At 43.9% G+C, this 23,353-nt stretch overlaps 1 protein-coding gene across 9 annotated transcripts in view; it reads right to left on the bottom strand.

The window, feature by feature from the left end:
• The window catches only part of SYNE2 (spectrin repeat containing nuclear envelope protein 2), a 1,823,309-nt gene that overhangs the window by 116,015 nt on the left and 1,683,941 nt on the right, over positions 1-23,353 (bottom strand). For 7 of the 9 annotated variants that reach the window (XM_069207355.1, XM_069207357.1, XM_069207362.1 and 4 more), the window contains 3 exons: positions 20,849-21,031; positions 10,574-10,711; positions 83-277 (listed from right to left, as the gene is read on the bottom strand). In XM_069207355.1, coding sequence (XP_069063456.1) covers positions 83-277; positions 10,574-10,711; positions 20,849-21,031 — 516 coding nt within the window. The remainder of the gene's footprint in view (positions 1-82; positions 278-10,573; positions 10,712-20,848; positions 21,032-23,353) is intronic. The other 2 variants (XM_069207358.1, XM_069207361.1) reach the window with 2 other exon arrangements.

Genomic DNA, 23,353 nt, shown 5'->3' on the forward strand with positions numbered 1-23,353 from the left:
AGAAAAAAATGTTTTAAAAAACAGGACCATGCATTATATCTTTTAAATCACGTCAGAATGTGAAAGGAAAACAATGTCTTACTGGATTTCTATTAGTTAGCCTTTGGTGGAAGCGAGAGACACGTCCAAACACTTCTTGGCAGTATCTGTTAAGTTCTTCTATCTCATCTTCAATTAATACAGCATCCATAGGCTCACTTTTCTGAATCAATTGTTCTCCAAAACCTATCAATTCATCAATCTTGTTGGTGTTTAATGTTATTTCTTGCTTGAAACCCTATGTAAACACAAATTACAGATATTTCAAAACATCTTCCTAGTTTAAACAAAAAACAACTCACACCCAATTTCCCTCTTTGTACTACCCTCATCTGCTTTTAGATCCACTTAAAGCTTATAAGTAAATGCCAACACACTACAGAGTCAGTTTAGAAAATGCAGAAAAAGGCATAATCACCATAAAACAACTATTTTCCCCCAATACCGAAGTGGAGCAGAAGTTATCTATGATAATATGATCTCCATCACCTTCAGAATTGTGCCTCACAGTAGGATGATTGGAGTTCTCTTTTGAAACAGCTAAATAACAAGAAGACAATACTATGCATGCCACTGGATGTTTGCTATTAACTGAAATGTTGATTAGTCTATTTCAACTGCTTACTTGTGGCTAGTTTATTAGTCTTGCAGGGTACCAAAGGCATAGACTACAACAAAACATGGACTTCCCTGAAGAATGTATAGGGATTTGCCTAGGAGCTCCATATCCAATGTCCATTTATTCACAATGTTGTGACAACCTAATCAGTCAGGGCCTTGTCAAGTCTTTTCTTATCGAAAAAGAACTACGGCCGAGTGCATCAGAGGATCTTGTGTTCAATTTTCACTTGCCCAGTACTGGTGGAGGAGCCAAAAGCAGTTTACATGGTTTGGTGACCCACAAGGGAGCAAACATGGAGCACTTGAGAGATCCTAACAAACCGTGCTCACAAATGTCATAACCCAGAGGATTGTAAGCATGACTAACCACAGATGTGAGTCCAAACTCTACTGCTTTGTAGTTTGTACTGTATTGGTATTTATGGAGAGTAACCTACTCGGGGTCAACAGAGTAACCTGGCTTTCCCAGAATAGGTCAGTCCATTCATGGATTGTTATAAAGGGTGTGCAAACATATTCTCCGGAGAAGGATCCTACGCTCATCAGAGGCGACATCTCCACTGAATAATATTGCAACAGGAAATTACCTACAGATTAGAAGAGGAAAGCACAGGCCCCCGATGCCAACACAAAGTCCCTTCAAATTGGTTGTAATATTTCCAAGAAGTGATTGATGTCCAGCTATAACTTTGTCATTTCATCGTGTAGGATATATTTTGGAATAATATGATGGTGAACACAGTTGAAGTCTAATTTAGCTTCTCCTTTTGAAAAATAGGAATATGGCTATGCATTAAACTTTGTGGGGTTCAACTATATATTGCTTGAGCAGGCACAGATCCAGAAATAACGTAATAATTATTTTCCTGGTACTCTTCAATTGTAGTTGCTTTTACTGTGCCTTTGCTTGATGGGCTGCCCTCATCCTCTTCACACTATACTACAGAGACCACAAGCATTAAAGCCAGACCTGCCTTTCTCAGCCTTGCAATCTTCAAGGGTGCGCAAAATGAGTAGAAGACCAACAATTGTAGCTTGGCACCTAACACAAACTAGAGTATGATAAATCTAATTCTTTACTGTAAACCACAGTTTAGCACTGATCAGCCAGTATCAACCAATTAGAGGAGGAGAGTCAGATACCAATGCTTTCATACACTCTTTCAAGACTTTTCGGAGCACTGGTGTCACTATAGCCTGTTTAAAAGTGCAGTTTTACTCTAAATACTAAGGGCCATATATGTACGAACACTTTTTCCCATAGACACAGAATGGGTAAAAACCTTTGCTACATCTGGCCCTTAGATACTAAGAACTTAGATACTAACTTTAGAGCCAAGAGAAGCACTTGCCATAAAAAAGATTTGAGAACCATATCCTGGTGCAAGAAATCCAGAACAATTTGGAAAATGGTTACTAGAAATTCCTCCACATACCCTCTCCATTACAAGACATGTCATGATGGAGGAATCAATATGGTTACAATTTAAGCAGTAACACCCAAAATATAGAGAACAGTGCAGTCTAGAGTTCAGAAAGTAAGAGGTCCGTCAGGATGATGACTGTAATACACTGTCTAAATATTGATTCACTGAGCAAAGACATTTTGCAACAGATCCTGGTAAAGTTCATGTTTATTTGTGGAAAGTTTTCCATCATGCATTTTTCATTACAGTGATATCTTACAGAAGGCATTTTAATGCTTATTATCCATTAAAACGTGTAGCATGAAGACTGCAAAGACCTGTACAAACAGTGTGTAAAGGACACCATTCATATTTCTCCAGGTCTCAAAACGAGATACATATATTGGAAAATCTTTGCATCAGCTCTGTGAGCACAATATGTAAATAAAAAGCTGAGCCATTCTTGAACCCTCAGTTTGAGGTAGTAAAAAGTACACGTCATTTTGAAAAAGGGTGCATGAATTCATCTCACTCCAGGGATTCTATATGCTATATAACAATTTTTGCCAGATCATCTTCCAGTTTAAATGACTATCTGTCAAACGTCATCGTGCAGCAGAAGTGTAAAATTAACCTCACAGAAATGCACTGTAGGATAATTTTGTAACGCAGGGTATCCTTTATGCGCACTTTAATTGGAATTAAGTACAGACAGAACCAGGCTTCCTTACCAGCAGTAAATCATGTATTCCTGCCAGGACTGGATATGTCTAAGCTGGCTATGAATTCTTTGATCATGTTCATTTTCATAGAGAGGACTGGCAAGGATCTCCCATGTCAGCAAACATAACTCTGTGGCACACTATGACTAACAAGCTCACCAAGAAACTTACAGTTGCCTTTACTCAGTTAACATTTACTGAGGTATTGAAGGTTTCGTTTAAAGCCTCTATACTTATCTTTGTGAATCTTGAAGAATGCTAATTTACCCACTTTAGGGAAAGCAAGCTTCTTCATCCGCATTAATGGTATGTTACTCAAGGTGCTTAATCTGTGCAGGAGTCCACCTCACTGTTTTGGACCATTAGTCTTTTAGTGGGAGACATTCTAAACTTAAGATATCCATGTGAAAGAAATGTTTCTGAGTGTCTGCCGACAATGTCTTAAACATGGTTGTGCAACCATATCTTTGCATGAGATGTTGAAGAATAATATTTCACTTGCAAGAGAGGGCTTTCTGCCGAACGTGATATGAATTTTCAATTTTATGCTCATCCCCTCACTCTCCCCAACAGCCAGATCTACTGTGAGTTGAGAGCAGTTGTCCATTAAACAAATGAAAATTAAGCTTACTTGTCTAAACCACAGAAGAGCATCCAGCCCTCTTATTCGGGATCAAGTACAATTGGGATAATATTCTTGGAGACAAGGAGCCCAAGTGTTCTATCTGGTGCTATATATTAGCATATGTTTAAACTACAATTGAAGTTCTCAACATGAGCACTCTATTGCATGCTAAACCTGCCCTGATTCAGGAAGTGTTTCTGTGATCACTAGACCTCAAGAATTTAAATCCAAATATGTATTTCTATTACAGTGCAAGTGCTTGCTGGCACACCTCTCTTTAGTATTTGAGAATTCTTCTTTGAGGCTTAGCATGAGCCTCAAGGACATTTACTAAACATACAGCAACACTGCACAGTTATTAACTATGAGAGGACATAAGAAAAGAAGATGTCCTCTCCTACAACTGACAGACTATCTAAATTAAGTTCTGACTGAAGCCAGAGTAAATAATCCAATTTTCAAACAATGGTCTCAATAATAAATAAACCTATTCTCGGAAATAATAATTTCTTTCAGAACTGATTGCTCTTTTCTGTCAGAAAGATTAGCGAGTCTATCACCTCTATGTACTTCCAAATGCTCATCAGGAAATTGTACATGTATGACTAGGGAGTGCTCCTGCCTCTCTGGTGCAAGAAGTTGGAGTCTCAGACCAAACCTTTGTAAATAGATAAGAGGATCTAGGGGATGTAGACTACCTCCTAACTACGCTTTGCCAATCCCAAATAGAGTCCTCTATACCTGCTCCGTTAAAATGCCCGACCAATGTCATAAACCTTGTGCCAGTCAAATTGTTTACGGGAAAGAGCATGGAAGTTTGTTTTGGGAGTACCAGAAGCATGTCGAGCAAGTGTAAGGTGGATAAGATACAAGCATGCACAGTATTATCTTTGTTTTTAAATTCTTTAGAAAGGGGCTTTTGGTCCTCCCACTGAGATGTAAATCTGAAGGTGAGGAATACAAAAATAACTAGTCATTGGAAGAATTTGTTTTGCAGCTAAGCGGCTTGTTCAATTTCAAAATATTATATATTTAATGGTAATCCTTAAAATTCATATGCTCTTGCTTTCTTGAAATATCTGCTATAGATTCGTGGATCACCACCAAGTAAATCATATCGATATGTCTAATAATGAAAATGTCACTTACCCAGTGTACATCTGTTCGTGGCATCAGTCGCTGAGATTCACATGGTATGCATGAGCTCGCCATCTGGTGTTGGGTCGGAGTGTTACAAGTTGTTTTTCTTCGAAGAAGTGTTTTCGAGTCACGGGACCGAGTGACTCCTCCTTCTGTGCTCATTGCGCATGGGCGTCGACTCCATCTTCGATTGTTTTCCCCGCAGAGGGTGAGGTAGGAGTTGTACTATAGTAATAGTGCCCGCGCAATGAAAAATGTAAGTATGTACCTATTAAAGGATTAAGTAATATATATACAAATGTACAAAATTGAAGGTAACTTCTGAACTGCTACAGGCTTCCGGGGAGGTGGGTGGGTCCATGTGAATCTCAGCGACTGATGCCACGAACAGATGTACACTGGGTAAGTGACATTTTCAGTTCGATGGCATCTGTCGCTGTAGATACACATGGTATGCATAGACTAGTAAGCAGTTAGTTCCCCATAAGCGGTGGTTTAGCCTGTAGGAGTAGAAGTTGTCTGAAATAGAGTTCTTAATACAGCTTGACCTACTGTAGCTTGTTGTGCGGATAGCACATCTATACAGTAGTGTTTGGTGAATGTGTGAGGCGTAGACCAAGTGGCTGCCTTACATATTTCCTGCATTGGGATGTTTCCTAAAAAGGCCATTGAAGCACCTTTTTTCCTTGTTGAATGTGCCCTGGGAGTAATGGGCAGTTGTCTTTTTGCTTTAAGGTAGCAGATTTGGATGCATTTAACTATCCATCTGGCTATACCTTGTTTTGATATTGGGTTACCTGCATGAGGTTTTTGGAATGCAATAAATAGCTGTTTAGTTTTTCTGATGTTCTTCGTTCTGTCAATGTAGTACATTAATGCTCTTTTGACATCTAATGTATGTAGTGCTCTTTCAGCCACAGAATCTGGTTGTGGGAAAAAAACTGGTAGTTCTACTGTTTGATTTAGATGGAATGGTGAAATAACTTTTGGTAAAAATTTTGGATTAGGTCGTAGGACGACCTTATTTTTATGTATTTGTATAAAAGGCTCTTGTGTTGTGAACGCTTGAATTTCACTTACTCTTCTTAGAGATGTAATGGCGATGAGAAAGGCAACTTTCCAGGTTAGGAATTGTATACCGCAAGAGTGCATGGGTTCGAAAGGTGGGCCCATGAGTCTTGTTAGAACCACGTTTAGGTTCCATGAAGGAACAGGTGGTGTTCTTGGTGGTATAATTCTTTTAAGCCCTTCTATGAATGCTTTGATAACTGGTATCCTATACAAGGAAGTTGAATAGGTAGTTTGCAGGTATGCAGATATTGCTGCAAGGTGTATTTTAATAGAAGAGAAGGCTAGCTTTGCTTTTTGTAAATGGAGCAAGTAATTTACTATATGTTTTGGAGTTGCGCCTAGTGGTTGTATCTGATTATGATGGCAGTACCAAACAAATCTTTTCCACTTACTTGCGTAGCAGTGTCTAGTGGATGGTCTTCTGGCCTGCTTTATGACTTCCATACACTCTTGGCTAAGTTGTAAGTGTCCGAATTCTAGGATTTCAGGAGCCAGATTGCTAGATTCAGCGATGCTGGGTCCGGGTGTCTGATCTGTTGGTTGTGTTGCGTTAACAGATCTGGTTTGTTGGGCAGTTTGATGTGTGGTACTACAGACAGATCTAGCAGTGTTGTGTACCAGGGTTGTCTTGCCCACGTTGGTGCTATTAAAATGAGTTTGAGTTTGTTTTGACTCAATTTGTTTACTAGGAAAGGAAGGAGAGGGAGAGGAGGAAAAGCGTAAGCAAATATTCCTGACCAGTTCATCCATAGGGCATTGCCTTGGGATTGCTTGTGTGGGTATCTGGACGCGAAGTTTTGGCATTTTGCGTTCTCTTTTGTTGCAAATAAGTCTATTTGTGGTGTTCCCCAGAGTGTGAAGTAGGTGTTCAGAATCTGTGGGTGGATTTCCCATTCGTGGACTTGCTGGTGATCTCGAGAGAGATTGTCTGCCAGCTGATTCTGGATCCCCGGAATAAACTGTGCTATTAGACCAATTTGATGGTGGATTGCCCACTTCCATATTTTTTGAGCTAACAAGCTTAACTGCGTTGAATGTGTTCCTCCTTGTTTGTTTAGATAATACATCGTTGTCATGTTGTCTGTTTTGACAAGGATGTATTTGTGGGTTATGATTGGTTGGAAAGCTTTTAGTGCTTGAAAAACTGCTAATAATTCTAGATGATTTATATGCAGTTTTGTTTGATGTATGTTCCATTGTCCTCTTATGCTGTGTTGATTGAGATGTGCTCCCCACCCTGTCATGGAAGCATCTGTTGTTATTACGTACTGTGGCACTGGGTCTTGGAAAGGCCGCCCTATGTTTAAATTTATACTGTTCCACCATAGAAGCGAGAGGTAAGTTTGGCGGTCTAGCAACACCAGATCTAGAAGGTGACCCTGTGCTTGAGACCACTGTGAGGCTAGGCACTGTTGTAAGGGCCTCATGTGCAGTCTTGCGTTTGGGACAATGGCTATGCATGAGGACATCATGCCTAGGAGCTGTAGTATTGTCCTTGCTTGTATTGTTTGGTTTGGAGACATGTGTTGAATGACTCTGTTGAAATTGTGGATCCTTTGTGGAGTTGGCGTTGCTACTCCTTTTGTCGTGTCTATTATGGCTCCTAGATATTGCTGTACTTTGCTTGGCAGAATGTTTGATTTTGCAAAGTTGACGGTGAACCCTAGTTTGTAGAGGGTTTGTATGACTTGACTTGTGTGGTTTGAGCATTGTGTGAGCGAACTGGTTTTGATTAGCCAGTCGTCTAGATACGGGAACACATGTATTTGCTGCCTTCTGATGTGTGCAGCGACTACTGCTAGGCATTTTGTGAATACTCTTGGAGCGGTTGTTAAACCAAAAGGCAATACTTTGAATTGGTAATGTATTCCTTTGAATACAAACCTTAGATATTTCCTGTGAGATTGATGTATTGGTATATGGAAATATGCGTCCTTGAGGTCTAGGGTTGTCATGTAGTTGTGTTTTTTGAGCAATGGTAACACTTCTTGTAGTGTGACCATGTGAAAGTGGTCTGATTTGATGAATGTGTTTACTACTCTGAGGTCTAGAATTGGTCTCAGTGTTTCGTCCTTTTTTGGTATCAAGAAGTACAGCGAATAAACTCCTGTGTTTATTTGTGTGCTTGGTACTAATTCTATTGCATTTTTTCGCAGTAGTTCTTGAACTTCTATCTCTAGAAGCTGTGAATGGTATTTTGATAAATTTTGTGATTTTGGTGGTATGTCTGGGGGGAATTGCAGGAATTCTATGCAATAACCATGCTGGATAATTGCTAGGACCCATGTGTCTGTAGTTATTTTGTCCCATGCTTCGTAATATTGACGTATCCTCCCCCCCACTGGTGTTGTGTGGGAGGGGTGAGTGACGTGTGAGTCACTGCTTGTTGGTAGTGGTTTTGGGGCTTTGAAATCTTCCTCTATTCCTAGGGAATTGCCCCCCTCTATACTGGCCCCGAAAACCTCCCCTGTACTGTCCCTGGTAGGTGGGCGGTGCGGACTGTGAGGTGCTAGCTTGTGTGGCCTGACCCCGAAACCCTCCTCTAAAAGGTGTTTTGCGGAAGGTGTTATAAGATCCTCTGCTCTGCGGGGAGTAGAGTGCGCCCATGGCTTTGGCAGTGTCAGTGTCCTTCTTGAGCTTTTCTATGGCTGTGTCGACCTCCGGACCGAACAGAAGTTTTTCGTTGACTGGCATGTTAAGCACTGCCTGCTGAATTTCTGGCTTGAATCCAGACGTTCTGAGCCATGCGTGCCTACGGATGGTAACCGACGTATTAATGGTCCTTGCGGCTGTGTCTGCTGCGTCCATGGAGGAGCGTATTTGATTGTTGGAAATGTTTTGACCCTCCTCAACAACCTGTTTTGCTCTTTTTTGCAGATCTTTTGGGAGATGTTCAATGAGATGCTGCATCTCATCCCAGTGGGCTCTGTCGTATCGCGCAAGCAGCGCTTGTGAATTTGCGATGCGCCACTGGTTTGCTGCTTGGACAGCAACCCTCTTCCCGGCTGCATCAAACTTCCTGCTTTCTTTATCTGGGGGAGGTGCATCCCCAGAAGTGTGTGAATTTGCCCGTTTTCTGGCAGCCCCTACCACCACAGAATCTGGTGGCAGCTGAGAGGTGATGAATACAGGGTCCGTAGGAGGCGCCTTATACTTTTTGTCCACCCTAGGCGTCACTGCCCTACTTTTAACTGGCTCCTTGAAAATGTCCTTTGCATGGCGTAGCATGCCTGGGAGCATCGGCAGGCTTTGGTAGGAGCTGTGGGTTGAAGAGAGGGTGTTAAATAAAAAATCATCCTCTACTTGTTCCGAGTGTAGTTCCACATTATGGAATAGTGCTGCTCTGGCCACCACTTGTGAGTAGGCTGTGCTGTCTTCCGGTGGTGATGGCCTAGTTGGGTATGTGTCTGGGCTGTTATCAGACACTGGTGCGTCGTACAAGTCCCACGCATCCTGATCTTGGTCATCGTGGCTCATGGCGGTGTGAGCTGGCGAATGTGACGGGGTGTAAGTTGGCGAAGCCGGAGTTACAGGTGGAGGCGAGGGAGGAGGTGTTACCTTTTGTGCTGTTTGTTGCTGAGGAGTAAACTGAAGCGTTCTCTTTCGTTTGACAGGTGGAAGGGTACTGATCTTCCCAGTCCCCTGCTGAATAAAGATACGCTTTTGCGTGTGATCCACGTCAGTGGATTGCAGTTCTTGTTCAAATCTATGATTCTTCATTTGTGAAGACATAGAATGCTCTTCAGTATAGGAGCCTGAAACAGGGTCTGATGTCGCTTTTTTCGGCTCCGAAAACCCTGTTGATTGTTTTTTCGGCTCCGAGGTAACCTTCCTCTTTTTCTGTGCCGAAAATTCTTGGCCTCTATGGTCTTCGGCGCCACTGTCCCGGCGTCGATCCGTGTCGACACCGAACTCTCGGTGTCGATGCTTCTGTTTAGCACTCTCTCGGTCCCGAGGAGGCTGCGTGCCGGTGTCTCGACCGAAGTCGGACGATCTCGACACTGAATGGGCCTTTTTCGGTGCCGATTGTTGGTCACCGAGAATTTGGGTGGAGCCATGGCCGGTTGGCAGTGGCGTCCCCTGGGCCTTCTTTCCTTTTTTAAGTTCTGATCTCGACGTCTTACTCACAGTTTTTGTAGAGTCTAGCTCGTCGGAGTCTGAATCCTGGATGGAAAAGGATTCTTCCTGTTCCTCTTCTGTCTCGAACTGTCGACGCTCCTTTGGCGTGGACGCCATCTGCAGTCTCCTCGCTCGACGGTCGCGCAGAGTTTTTCGGGACCGGAACGCCCGACAGGCCTCACAGGATTCTTCGCTGTGCTCGGGTGACAGGCACAGGTTACAGACCGAGTGTAGGTCCGTATAAGGATACTTGTTGTGGCATTCGGGGCAGAATCGAAACGGGGTCTGTTCCATCGGCGTTGTTCTCCACGCGGTCGGGCCGACTAGGCCCCGGCGGGGTGCCGAAATCTACCCCGAAGGGCACCGAAGCGCTTCGATGTTCCACGCGTCGTCGTATGTGTTTATCTCGAACCGGATCGCAACGATACCGTCGAAAATCTTCCGTTTTCAGCTATCTTTCCGTTCCGAAACCCGGAGCGACAGGAACACGTCCGAACCCGATGGCGGAAAGAAAACAATCGAAGATGGAGTCGACGCCCATGCGCAATGAGCACAGAAGGAGGAGTCACTCGGTCCCGTGACTCGAAAACACTTCTTCGAAGAAAAACAACTTGTAACACTCCGACCCAACACCAGATGGCGAGCTCATGCATACCATGTGTATCTACAGCGACAGATGCCATCGAACTATACTAAATTTCTTTTTAATTTCGAGTCTACACCAAACATAGTTAAAACACAGTATCACTCCCAATATATTCTATCCAATGATCCAAATGTAGCTTGTCTTTATCAGCCATACAAACACAACAGACACTAGAGATACATACATTTAATTGCCGCATCTTGTCATCAACATCACAATGAGAGAAATGCTCAACGTTGGTGAGCTGAAGGTCCATTTCTGTAAGCCAAACAAGAATGCTGTCCCTGGTTCCCTCGAACTCCTCCCTCTGACTGGTGAAGTGCTAAACCACGAAAGCAAGGAGGACAATCATTACATCTGAATTGTATCACAAACACCGTCTACTCCATACAGTAATCTAACAGGGGGCATGCAACAACAGTTACACAGCCACATATCCCTCTTACATTCAAAGGAATGTTCGGGAGTTTGCATTGTCAGTTTTCTACATTAAATATATCCAATTAGTTAAAGCATGCCATAATCCACGAAATCTTAGTTGACAAGCAGAAGCATGTGTATCATTTGAGTGTATATGTGGCATGCAAAAAGTGTGCTCAGGTCAAAACATATATTTGTAGGTGAATATGTGGAAGAAAGGTGCTTTAAAATGCCATTTTCAACTCCAACGACAACTGTCAGATAAGAATTTAATTGTTAGGAATTGTAGAAAGACACTTACTGTACTTTAAAGACTTGACATGCAAATATTTAAAAGGCAACCACAACATGCTTAATGTGCCAATGTAATGTTTGTAGAGCACTAATAAAGAGCTACAACAAATAGTGATTTTTTACCCTTTTCTATTTGCAAAGCTCAAACTGGGCTTCATACTTGTCAAAGGGCCCCGCGGCAAGCAGGGGCTAAAAGTGGGATAGTTTGACTAATGTCACCAGATGTGTCCTCTGCAAACTGGGCCACTACAACCCTTTCAACACTTGCCATGTGACTCTCAATTGTAGTGATGGCAAGCAGTCATAGGATTCTCAAGCAGATTACTCTGGGGGCACAACTGGCTTAGTCCTCAGAAGATATCTTACAGAGTAATAATGTAATGTTCCAGGCGAATGTGTAACTTTATAGAGAAAGATGTACTTTAATACACATTAAAACTCAATAATACACACTAAACAAAAGTATGAGGTACTCAGAATCTCTGGTGCAGGACTTCTATCTCATGGTGAAAATGTCCCCTTTGCCCCTTCTGCCTTCTTCCTTCTGCTTTGCAGACAGTGATTTGCTCAATGGGTGTTGGTGCACCCGACGCACAACAGCATTGCCGCCGGCTTTATTATAAACCAGCATCAATGTTGTTGTGCGTTTCCCACTGGGCCAGCAGGCAAAAACGGTATTTCCGCCCGCTGGCCCAGCAGGAAAACACTAAAGAGGGCCAGAGGGAAGGTGGGCGCACTGGCAGCCTCCTGACCTGCGGGAGTTTGGCGGCCGTCAATTTCCACCCTCCAAACTCATAATGAGGCCCTCAGTTGTTTAATTTTTGCCTCACTCACAATCTGGGTCTTTGGGTGGCCTCACTCTGACCTCCCGCCCCTCATTCCTAGTCATCTCTGTAAGGAAAGACGAGCTTGCTGCATGTGCGCTGTGAAGCTGCATCCCTCCCTTTGAGCAGAAAGGGCTGCCCAGCAGTGTCCAGAGGCATGCTGCTGTCTTCAGTTTCCAGCCCTCTTCGAAGAATTTGGCAGCATACAAGCACTCAGGTTGTAGTGGGTCACCCTTCCTCCTGGACTGGGTGAGTCATTGATCACGCACCTTGGCTCTCCTTGGTTGAGGCAGGGATGCAGTCCACGTCTGATCTAAGTCTGGGATCGGCAGATAAAATGTAGCAGCAGCAGTTCGGTCTGGTTGAACATACTTCCAGTCAACACCTCAGCAGTTGCATAGTTACTCAGGAACACAGTAGCAAGTACCTCGTGGCAGCAGCTCACTTCCAGTGGCATAGTCCACACAGGCACACATTTCGGCAAGTGGCATGGGAATAGCCACAATACAAGTCTGTTCTGGCACACTTTGGGTAAGTACCATGGGCTTACATGGGTTTCTTCTTCAGTGGCGCAGACCACTCGGACAGCCTTGGGCTAATTCCCACTGCTCCAACAGCAAACTCAATTTGTGCACATTTGGTGAATGCTGTGATTTAGCAATAGTTTTTTCTTCATTAGTGCATACTGCTTAGGAAACTTGGGGACACGTGCTACAGCTGTAACAGCAAGGTTGGCAGCACAATTCATCCGAGACACTTTAGCAGTGACATGAACCTTCTGCTATAGCGATGGTGACCAGCTCCTATCCGGGAGTATGTCAATAATGATTCCACATATCTCTGACAGAGCCACAATACTGGGTTCAAGAGCGCGGGACCCCACAATCCCACCAGTAGTTTGCTCCTCCTGCAGGGTTGGCTCGCTCCTTCTTTCTTGCTTCAGCCAAGAACCCCCCAAACATTAGAGGACAAGGAACTGCTCTTCCTTCAGGTCATACTTCCTGGGTGATGTCTCCTCCCAGCTGGAAAGCTGGCTGACAGAAAGATACAAGCCCTGGTATGCAGTAGACAGCTGGCACTCTGTGCAAAACACCCTCCTTGGACGAGGAGTACTTGAAGGTGGAACAACAAGTGGGTCAACCGTTCTCAATCCAATAAAGGCAGAGCAGAAAGGGAATATGTATTATTTGTACGCACTTCGAAACTGTTTGAATCGGATCTTCTGTCATGTGTTTTCAGGTTGTTTTCCGGACTATAATTTTTGTCTTGAGTGATGCTCCTAACAGTAGGATAACCTCCAGGCTGCAGCTCCCAAAACAGAGGCTCAAAAAATATAAGCGTTTTGCCTTTTGCTATCACAGCCACACCTGAAGCTGATCAGAAGAGAGGCTAGGGTCTGATCTCATTCTAAAGAACCCTTTTATACTATGCCAACAAGAACTGCAGTCCCATTCTTCACCCCTACTATCCATTTCATGGAAGCATACAGGCAGACTAACCATGAGCTCTCTGCTGCAGAAGTACCTCACTGAACTTCCCACTTCAGTGTCAATGTCTCCTCCCCAAGTCTCAAGGATATCACCAATCCACTCCACCATCAAAGAAAGTAACCTCACCTCTCTCTCACACATATGAGCATGTTGGGACTTATAATACGAAATCCATTTCATCCTGGTTCACTCAGACAAACACACTCATACATCCATACATGCATCCGCTTAGGATATCAGCGCAGGGATTTGGGTTCATCTGTGGCAGAGAAACTTTAAATGAGTAGGCCAGCAGGCCACAACTCCTGTGACATAAATAAGAAAGGACTGTTCCCACTAGAATCATTGCAAAGCATGGTATGCTACCAAGACTGTGCTATATGCCTGAATCTATGACAGGGACAATAATCCCCTGTCATTAGGGGAGCAGCTTGGTGCATCCCGAAGAGGTCAAAGGAAAGGTCCAGGACCGACCTCATCTCAAGGGTTAGGCCTTGGCCTTCACAGACACATTGCATTAGGGAAGGGCAGAGGGCAAAATTCAAAAACCCAGACACCATGTACTTGCATTTGGGAACTCAGAGGGACATGTCTGTACAATATGCGGGGGACATTCCCATCCCAACAACAGAAAATGAGAAAATTATGATCTAAAATAACAACCTAAACAATTCTACAAACCTAAACATTTAAAAATGGTAATTGCTGCTTTCAAGTCCAATCAACTAACACCAAAAATATCACTCCATAAACCAGAAAATGTAATGTTGAATTGTAACTATTGACCATTTTGTTAGCTGAAGCACAGAGACATTACCAGGAATTAACATCAGTGGTGAGCATGGTCCCGAATATAGGAACGTACATATCCAGTGTGTAGCACAATGCCCAAAACCTTTTCCTTCCTAAAGTATACTCAGCCCACGATGCATTACACAAAACAGTACATCATTGAACTATGAAGGGCATTGCCAAAGATGAAAAGTAAGGGTGATATGAAATAGGCTAACTGCTGAATAACGTGTCTGTTAAACATGGGTTTATTTTTTATGCCAGACCATCTTGGTAGGCCTGGAATAAACAAGCTGAAATAAAACCTTAGTTTTATACAGGTGTATGATGAACACATTTAAAGAAGGACCGTTTTTCTTTTACTCAGTGGATCTTTCATCTCGAAGCTTCTCATCTAATTCTGCTGCAACTCACTCTCCCAATAAATGTGAAGAATTCCATGCTGCCGTGAATGAGCTCTCTTGGCTGTTAGTGGTGTTGTTACATAACATGATGGGAGCATTACAAATATTAGAAATTATATTTTAGTTGGGCTGTATGCAAATCCATCGTAGTCCACAAGAAAGAGACATGCCAAACAATGCACCAGGGGTTTACTTCCTAAATACAACAACTCATACACAGGCTAATCCATACAATACAATGTGGTGATGCATGCATTTTAAATACCTTAAGCAATATTATCAAACAGGCAGGCATGCTAAATTAAAGCTGTCATTAGAGTTGTGTGCCTTAAAATATGCCTACAAAGCACTGTCTTACAGTCACAAAAAGACTTAGGGCATTATTTAGAGTATGGCTTATGGGATACTCTGTGGTGGTTGTCCCTTTCGCTGTATTACAAGTGAATATTACCCTGTGGCACTTGCAATAGAGCGGAAGAAGTTTCTCGCCCATCAAACTCTAAGGCCCTTTATTTTTAAACATTTTAATGCGTGCATATGCAATGCTGAAATTTATGAAGCTGTAAGTGATTTATGCAACTGTTAGAAGTATGCATTGAAAATGTATGATATTCACAACTTTCCTCGGTAATGTCATATTTATTCTGGTTTATCCAAGCTTAAGCATGTAAAATTTGCATGTTCTGAAACGTGCATGCATAAGTAAAAGAAAATAGTCCAATTTTAAAATTTCTTCTGGGCCTTTTTAACATGGAATGCTCTAGATATTTTGAACAGGGTCGGACTGGGCTACAGAGCAATCCGGAAGTGCTTAAAGGCGGCTCTGACAGGTTGGTGTGTGGGACGTTACATGGCTGTTTGTGGGCCTGTTTTATGGTTTGCTTGGGCCCGTTTTTTTCTGCTCATTTACATTAACACTGCCTGCAGCATGATCAAATGCATGCAGTCTTTCATACCCTGGAAAAGCATGCCTTTACAAGTTCAAAACTGACCCAACTTGCAAACATGTGCCACTTTTTTGGCTATCTAATCAACTGATCAAGGCCACCTTTATTTTGGTGCCCGGGGCGATTCTCTGTCCCAGTCCGACCATGCTTTACTTTTAGCTGCTATTTTAATATTCTCGAATGTTAACAGCATTCCAAGTGTTTGAGTATACCCATGAAGTTACGACTGTTGGTACTCAGTCTTATTTGAACTGTGTCTTCCTGATGATACTGTCCAGGAGCTCTCTCACTTTCAGCCCAAGTTGTCACTTTGCGATATAGACTAATGTGCGTATCTTGTGAATTGTACACACTTGTAAGAGAAATCTTTGTATGAAAATGTATGCCAATGCTAGCTCTAAGAATCATGTTCCAGTTTGTTGTAACAAGTAAGAACTAAGCCATCATAAGAGCTCTACAAACCAGCATTTTCTGTTTAGTCACAGAGCAGAGATTACACATGATTCAGGTTCTGGGCCCTAAAAAAGGCCATTTGCAGATCCAGTCGACCCATGGTTACTTGGTTTGGCCCACAGATTTGTTTTTAAATATCATTTTTAAATTGTGCCTCTTCAGGTTCTGGAAAAAGAACAAATGATGGACGGAATGCTCCAGTAGAGAGATCTGGGCCTAAATTCATCGTTTTTTGGTACCCATTCTATTTTAGTTTGGACCCAGCCATATTCAAATCAGTCTTGACTCCCCTGTGGAACAGTTCAGCCAGAACTGTCAGTCCAAGTCCTCCCTGGACTATAAACAAGGATTCTGGGACCGGTTTTGGGGTGTCAGCCATTTTCAGTCAGCAGCATGGTGGAGCTCGGGACCCACGTCTGGGCATACCCACCCCACTTAGGGTGGAAAATGCAAAAACAACACGCAATGGACGGAATTCTGAACAATGTTAAACATTCATCCCCCAGTAGAGTTCTGGGCCCAAATCCATCAATTTTCTTGCTAACCTTGCTATTCCAGTTTGGACCCACCATATGCAAATCAGTCTTACCCTACTCCCCATGGGAACAGTATAGTCCGAACTGGCAATCCAGGTCCTGCCTGGACCGAAAACAAACATCCTGGTACCAGTTTCAGAGTGTCACTCTTCATCAGCCAGCCTACCTTGACTCCAGTGGCATGGGGAACACGGGACCCACGTCTCGGTATACCCATCCCACTTAGAGCGACAAATGCAAAAATATCAAGTGATCGACAGAATGCTGAAGAATGCAAACTTTCACCCATACCTCAGGAGAATAAAGGCATATTGATACTTAAACGGGTGCATTACAGCTATACGGTAATATATACCACATTACCCTTGCGAAAGAAAGTTGCATTCGGACAGAACTGTGTGAGGAGTTCTGCTCAAAATATAGTACTATTTAATTGATTCAGTGCATAACCTATGAACATATGTGCTTATTTACAGTGATGCTATTTGCAACGGCAGTAACATTTGCTGTTCAAGACCACTTTACTCTTTTGGCATAAGATTTTGAAGGTCCTCATTCTTATTTCTGGAGGAGAAATTTGGGAACCATCAGCTGGGAAACCAAATAGGGTCTGGAGCCTTCAAAATATGCTTTTTGTTGGGGTTATTTGATTTGTGCACATTATTTGGAAAGTAGTACGTTAACTCTGCATGCGGTCCTTTTTCAGAAAATTTCAATTTAGTCAGGCAGTTTGACAATGGTACTCACTGATACTTCATACAATGACTCCATCATACTCGGTGTGACAATGCAAGCTCTCAAAGTCATCTCTCTCACATCTCTATCACCTTAAGCTAACTGAGAACAACCTGAAAATATATTTCAAGTCTCCATGTTCAGAAAAATGGACCAACATTCCATTGAATTACTTTGGTAATATCAGGTGACTATTTTGTTACCAAGCTGGTCACTTTCTGAGATATGAGTTTAATCCCTGATTCACTGAGTCCCCATGTGGGGAAAGACTAAGTAGGCATTATGCTGCAAATATTAACTGTTAAACCTGGCAGCTTTTTGGCGTGTCTCCCCTGTCTTTTTGCCTTCTGACCTCCTATTTTTACAGTATACTGGAATCTGTTTTTGCTGGTTTATTGTCTCTACGCACTTTACCACTGCTGATGAGTGCTAAAGTGCAAGTGCTCCCTATGTAAATTGTATTGGTGATTGGGTTATTCATGATTGGCAGTGAAGTGAAGTGCCCAGGGCCTGTAAATCAAATGCTACTAGTGGGCCTGCTGCACTGGTAGTGCCACCCACATTAGTAGCCCTGTAAACATGGCTCAGACCTGACAGTGCAGTGTCTGTGTGTGCAGTTGTAAACTGCCAATTCGACCTGCAGGTGTACCCACTTGCCAGGCCCCAACCTTCCCTTTTGGTACATGTAAGGCACCCCTAAGGTAGGCCCTAGGTAGCCCAAGGGCAGGGTGCAGTGTATTTAAAGGGTAGGACATGTAAGGGGTGTTTTACATGCCTTAACAGTGATATACTACCAAATTTGGGTTTCACTGTTGCAAGGTCTATCTCCCTTATAGGTTAACATGGGGGCTGCCTTAACATAACTTTAAAGTGCAGGTTCCCTTTTAGGGCAGATATAAATATGGAGTTTGGGGTCTCTGAACTCACAATTTAAAAATACATCTTTTAGTGAAGTTGTTTTTTAGACTGCAAGTTTGAAAATGCCACTTTTAGAAAGTAGACATTTTCTTGCTTAAACTATTCTGTGACTCTGCCTGTTTGTGGAGTCCCCGTCTGGGTCAGTTTGACAGTTAGGCTGTTTACACCTCTCCTTTAGATAATGACACAAAGGGAGCAGGGTGTAGCCTGCATAGCCTGATGAGCCATCTGAGCTAGAGTGGAGGGAGTGGTCACTTACACCAGAAAAGACTGTGCCTGCCCTCACACAATGCAGTTTCCAACCACCTGGTGTGTGTCTGGGGCCTGTCTTGGACAAGGAAGGATCTTGCAAACACTTGGGACTTTGCTTTGAAGTTTTCCAACTTCAAAGGCAGAAAGGGGTATAAGTATTGAACCCAAAAGCCCAGACTTTAGAATCTTTCTTGAATCAGGAGGAACCTCTGCCCAGGAGACGAGCTGAAGATCTGGGCGAGGAGTACTGTCCCTTTGCTATGTTGCTTTGCTGGACTGGCCTGCAGTTGCTGCTTCTGCGTGAAAAGAGTGAAAAGGGTAAACTTTGCAGTGTGTCCTGCTTCAAAAAGTTCTCCAAGGTCTTGGAGTAGAGCTTGCCTCCTATTGGAAGTCTCAGGGACACCAAAGACTTCAGTTTCTTTGACTTGCAGCACTTGGAACTGTATGTTTTCTGCTGTTCAAGGGGAGAAACCACAGGGCGACACCAACGATGCCACTGCCATGACCTGCCGACGCCGCATGGAGCTGCACTGCTCCGCTTCGCACTGCGACCCTGGTCTCACCGACGCCGTCATCAGACAACTTCACCGAGCCACCTGTGGATCCCGCACTCCGGCCTCACCTTGCTCACACTGCAGCCTGGGCATCCCTTACGCCGCCGTTCCTTCTGACATCGACGCCACTGCCGGCACAGTGACCTGTGGACACCGCTTATGAGGTACACAAAGCACCATCCCGTCCCACACCGCAGCCCCGGTCCACCGACCCCAGCATCATCGAATCCAGTGTCGTCACCAGGCACCCCTGCCTGCACCGTGGACACCGCCCATGAGGGTCACGAAGCACCGTCTCGCACCGCTGGCTTGGGCCTACCGATAACAGCGATTCTGCACCCACGACGCTGCTGCCTGCACTGTGACCTGGTGACACTGCACATCGCACCGCCCTGCTTCACATCGCAGCCCTGGTCTCACCAACACCGCTGGACACCGTCACTGAGCTGCTGCCTGCACCATGACCTGTGGGCACCACACATCGCACCATCCCACTTCGCAACACAGTCCTGACGCCATCCATGCTAGTGCTCTTGAATTCATCAGCCTGGAGTTCGATCTCCAACGTGTGTGACTTCAAGGGCCCGACGACTTCAGCACCGACTCTGGAATCAACACCACGATGCAGTTCTCTGGAGCTCACTGCGAAGATCACGACACCCTGTAAGTCCAAAGGTACTGTTTGCGGGTCTTTCCGACACCGTAGCTGGCCCACGACGCCACAGCCGGCCTGAATTGTTGGTTTTATTGATCACGACGCTGTGATAGCCCCATGTGGAGCTATCAACTTAATGGAACTGTATTTTTGAGTAAATCTTGCAGAATTCATACATTTATTACTGTATGCTGGATTTGTTATCATATTTGTTTTTGTGTTATATAGATAAATATTGGCAATTTTTCTAAAACTGGTTTGGTGTCCTTTTGTAGTGTTTTCCATTATTACTGTGTGTTATGTGCAAATGCTTTACACATTGCTTCTGAGATACGCCTGACTGCTCATGCCAAGCTACCAAGGGGGTGAGCTGGAGTTATCTGAGTGAGTGTCTCCCTTATCTTGAGTACAGTGAGGGTCCCTACTTGGCCAGGGTGCAAACCGACTGCCAACTAGAGACCCCATTTCTAACAATAACCACTTCCAATTTATATTATTGACTAATCATGGGTTAAAATAGTGCGTGTTCACTAACAGAGGTCTATGTACAGCTAACTGTTTTATTTTTAAGGTATCTTATCCTGTGAGACATTTAAGGGCTTTATAAGTTGAGGTAGGCATTAATCTAGTAGGGCTAGCAGCAGACACGGTTGGTCAGTACGTGGTGACGCACAACTACCAATCTCACAAGCATAGTACTATGAGTCCTATCAGTGGATATGAATAGAAACTTCTGCTTCTTACACTCTCAAACATCCACAATGAGCATGTCAATAATGAGAAACGTGAGTATGCAGCTTGGTTAAGACTGAGTCATAACCTTACTGGTAAACTCTTGCCATTAGCTGATGCATCCACCAAACACTCACCCATGGGGCACTGGTATCTTGGAAGTTAAATCGATCAGTACTCCATAGTTAAGCACAAATTTTATTGGTACTGCTGAATAAATACGACCCTTTTATTTGTTGTCTGAGTCAACTCTCTCCAGGGTGTCTGACTAAATGAGCCCTTGTATAATATCTGAGAAATACTACAGTTCCTCTGCGCCTTTAAAATATTTACTTTAAGATTTACATTTTATCTCTTGAAGGAATGGCGTACAGACATTCACTCACCTAAAATTATACCACAAGAAACAAATGTTCTATTGTTGTTATATAAAATGATGCTGAAAAAATTTACCCGTAGTCTCCGCAGAATGGCAGCTACTCGTTTTTGCAGATTATCCCAACGTTGGTTGCCTTCGTGGACCTTTTGCTTCAACTTGCTGGCGGAGTCTGTGCGATTTTCTCTAGCAAGACGCCTATACTGCTTATTGATTAACTCCAATTGTGTTAGCCGCTCATGAATTTGTCGTTGAAAAGCCTGAAAAAGAAATAAATGCATGTGCTCTCATTGCAGCCATCCATTTATGCCTTTCGATTTACCATAAGTCTCTCTCTCTACCACTGAATAATGAAAAGGCTCGTAGTGCTAAAAAATACATGGCCAAAACAACATCAAATATTTCTGGTGTTTTACGGCATACTGCAAAACAATAATCAAAAGGGAACAAGTAGTCAATAACAACTATGCCAAAACTGGGTATACTATTTGAAAGGAGCACAAAAGTAGAAAGCTACCAAAAGAGCAATGAGAAAACATGGAAGTTGCCTTCAAATCTTAGCTATGAGAGAAACTGAAGGCTGTTAAAATTATAAAAGACACAGGGCCTGACTTAAGAGTTTGGCGGACAGGTTGCTCCATGTATACTTATACTTGTAATACGGCGGACATTATAACAGTCACATTGGTGACGGTGTAACTGGTCTGCCAAACTCTAAATCATTTCTTTAGTGGTTCTGGTTCTGGATAACTACCCCCAAATACATTTGAGTAAGGTTATTAGGGGCAATAGGGGTGTGAGACAAGGCTCTATTCTTGCATCCTATTAATTTTATTTGATTTAATTTGTACATCTGCGTTCTAGGACAGTGATTTGTTCAATGCCAAACAATCTATGAAGAGGATATTCTGCTTTTTGTTGGAAAGTCTTTTAGGCTCAGGCAAGCTCTAGGTACTGTTTTAACACATGTGGTGCACAGCTCCATGGTTGTCAACATTATTGAAACCCATGTTATGTGCCAGGAAAAGATGCCCAAGAACCATAATTAGTTCATTACAAGACCCACACTGCAGAGAGCTATTAACTGCAAAGTTGTGGGTGAAACGATCAATTATTAACACAGTTAGGTTTGATATTATAATGCCATAATGAGCAGCACCCTTAATGTAGTAAATGCGCTCTGCATATTTAAAAGGAAATCTGGGTTCCTCCCCTAGGGATGTCACGATTTTAAAGGTATTCATGATGAAATCTATATCAACTATCACTTAAGTTGGTGTTGGCTCGGTTCTGCTAATCAAGTCTTCCAAAACTAAACTGCAGGTGAGCAATCTGTGTCACATATTGTAGAGCTGATCAGAACTGAGCTTCACTTACATTCAGCATGGTGCTTCGCGCATGCCCCAGCATTATTATTATTCTTCAAAATATCTTGGACTAACAACAAACTGCTTCTTTGCTTAACCTCTTAAATGCGGGCGTCGGCCACTGGCCGACGCCCACACACCCTCCCTGGTGCGGGTCACGACCAGTGGCCGACACCAGGAAGGGCATTAATAAATCCTCGGGTGCGTCGCACCCGAGGATTTATTTTTTATTTTTTTTCCCCCCCCGGGAGACACGGAAGCTACCGTGTCTCCCCCCGCCCCCCACCCGCCCCTTTGTGACGTCAGCGCGCCGCGAGGCGCGCTGACGTTGCAAAGGTGTTTTCCCCATGAAAGCAGGAAGCAGCCTTGCGGCCGCTTCCTGCTTTCATGGGGAAAACGGCCTTTTTCACGTTCGGGAAGGCCTCGTAAGAAAGGGGAGAGTCTCCCCTTTCTTACGAGGCCTTCCTGAAAGTGTTTCCTGGCCCCCGATCGCAGCACAGCTGCGATCGGGGGCCAGGAAACACTTTCAGGAAGGCCTCGTAAGAAAGGGGAGACACTCCCCTTTCTTACGAGGCCTTCCTGAAAGTGTTTCCTGGCCCCCGGTCGCAGCTGTGCTGCGATCGGGGGCCAGGAAACACTTTCAGGTTTCCTGGCTCCCCCGATCGCAGCACAGCTGCGATCAGGGGGGTCAGGAAACATTTTGAAAAGGCCTCGTAAGAAAGGGGAGACTCTCCCCTTTCTTACGAGGCCTTCTGAAACTGTTTCTGGCCCCCGATCGCAGCTGTGCTGCGATCGGGGGCCAGAAACAGTTTCAGAAGGCCTCGTAAGAAAGGGGAGAGTCTCCCCTTTCTTATGAGGCCTTCTGAAACGGTTTCCTGGCCCCCGATCGCAGCACAGCTGCGATCGGGGGCCAGGAAACCCCACTAGACACCAGGGATTTCACTTTTGGGGGGCAGCCCCCCCCCGGAAAACGGGCCGCCCCCCCCCCGGATAATTTTCCTAAAAAAATAAAAAGGTAGGTGCCCCCTGGGGAGGGGGGGGGGGGGGCGATCGCGCCCCCCCCCCCCAGGGGATTTTTTTTTTTTTTCAAAAAAAATAAAAATAATGAAATGACAGGGGGTCGCCCGTGGGCAGGGTGACCCCCTGTGGGGGCATTTTTTTTTTTAGATGTTGTAGGGTTTCCCTGGGGGGCATTTTGGCCCCCAAGGAAACCAT

Source organism: Pleurodeles waltl, chromosome 9 (genome assembly GCF_031143425.1).
Source record: "Pleurodeles waltl isolate 20211129_DDA chromosome 9, aPleWal1.hap1.20221129, whole genome shotgun sequence".
In the NCBI taxonomy this organism is placed as follows: Eukaryota; Metazoa; Chordata; class Amphibia; order Caudata; family Salamandridae; genus Pleurodeles; species Pleurodeles waltl.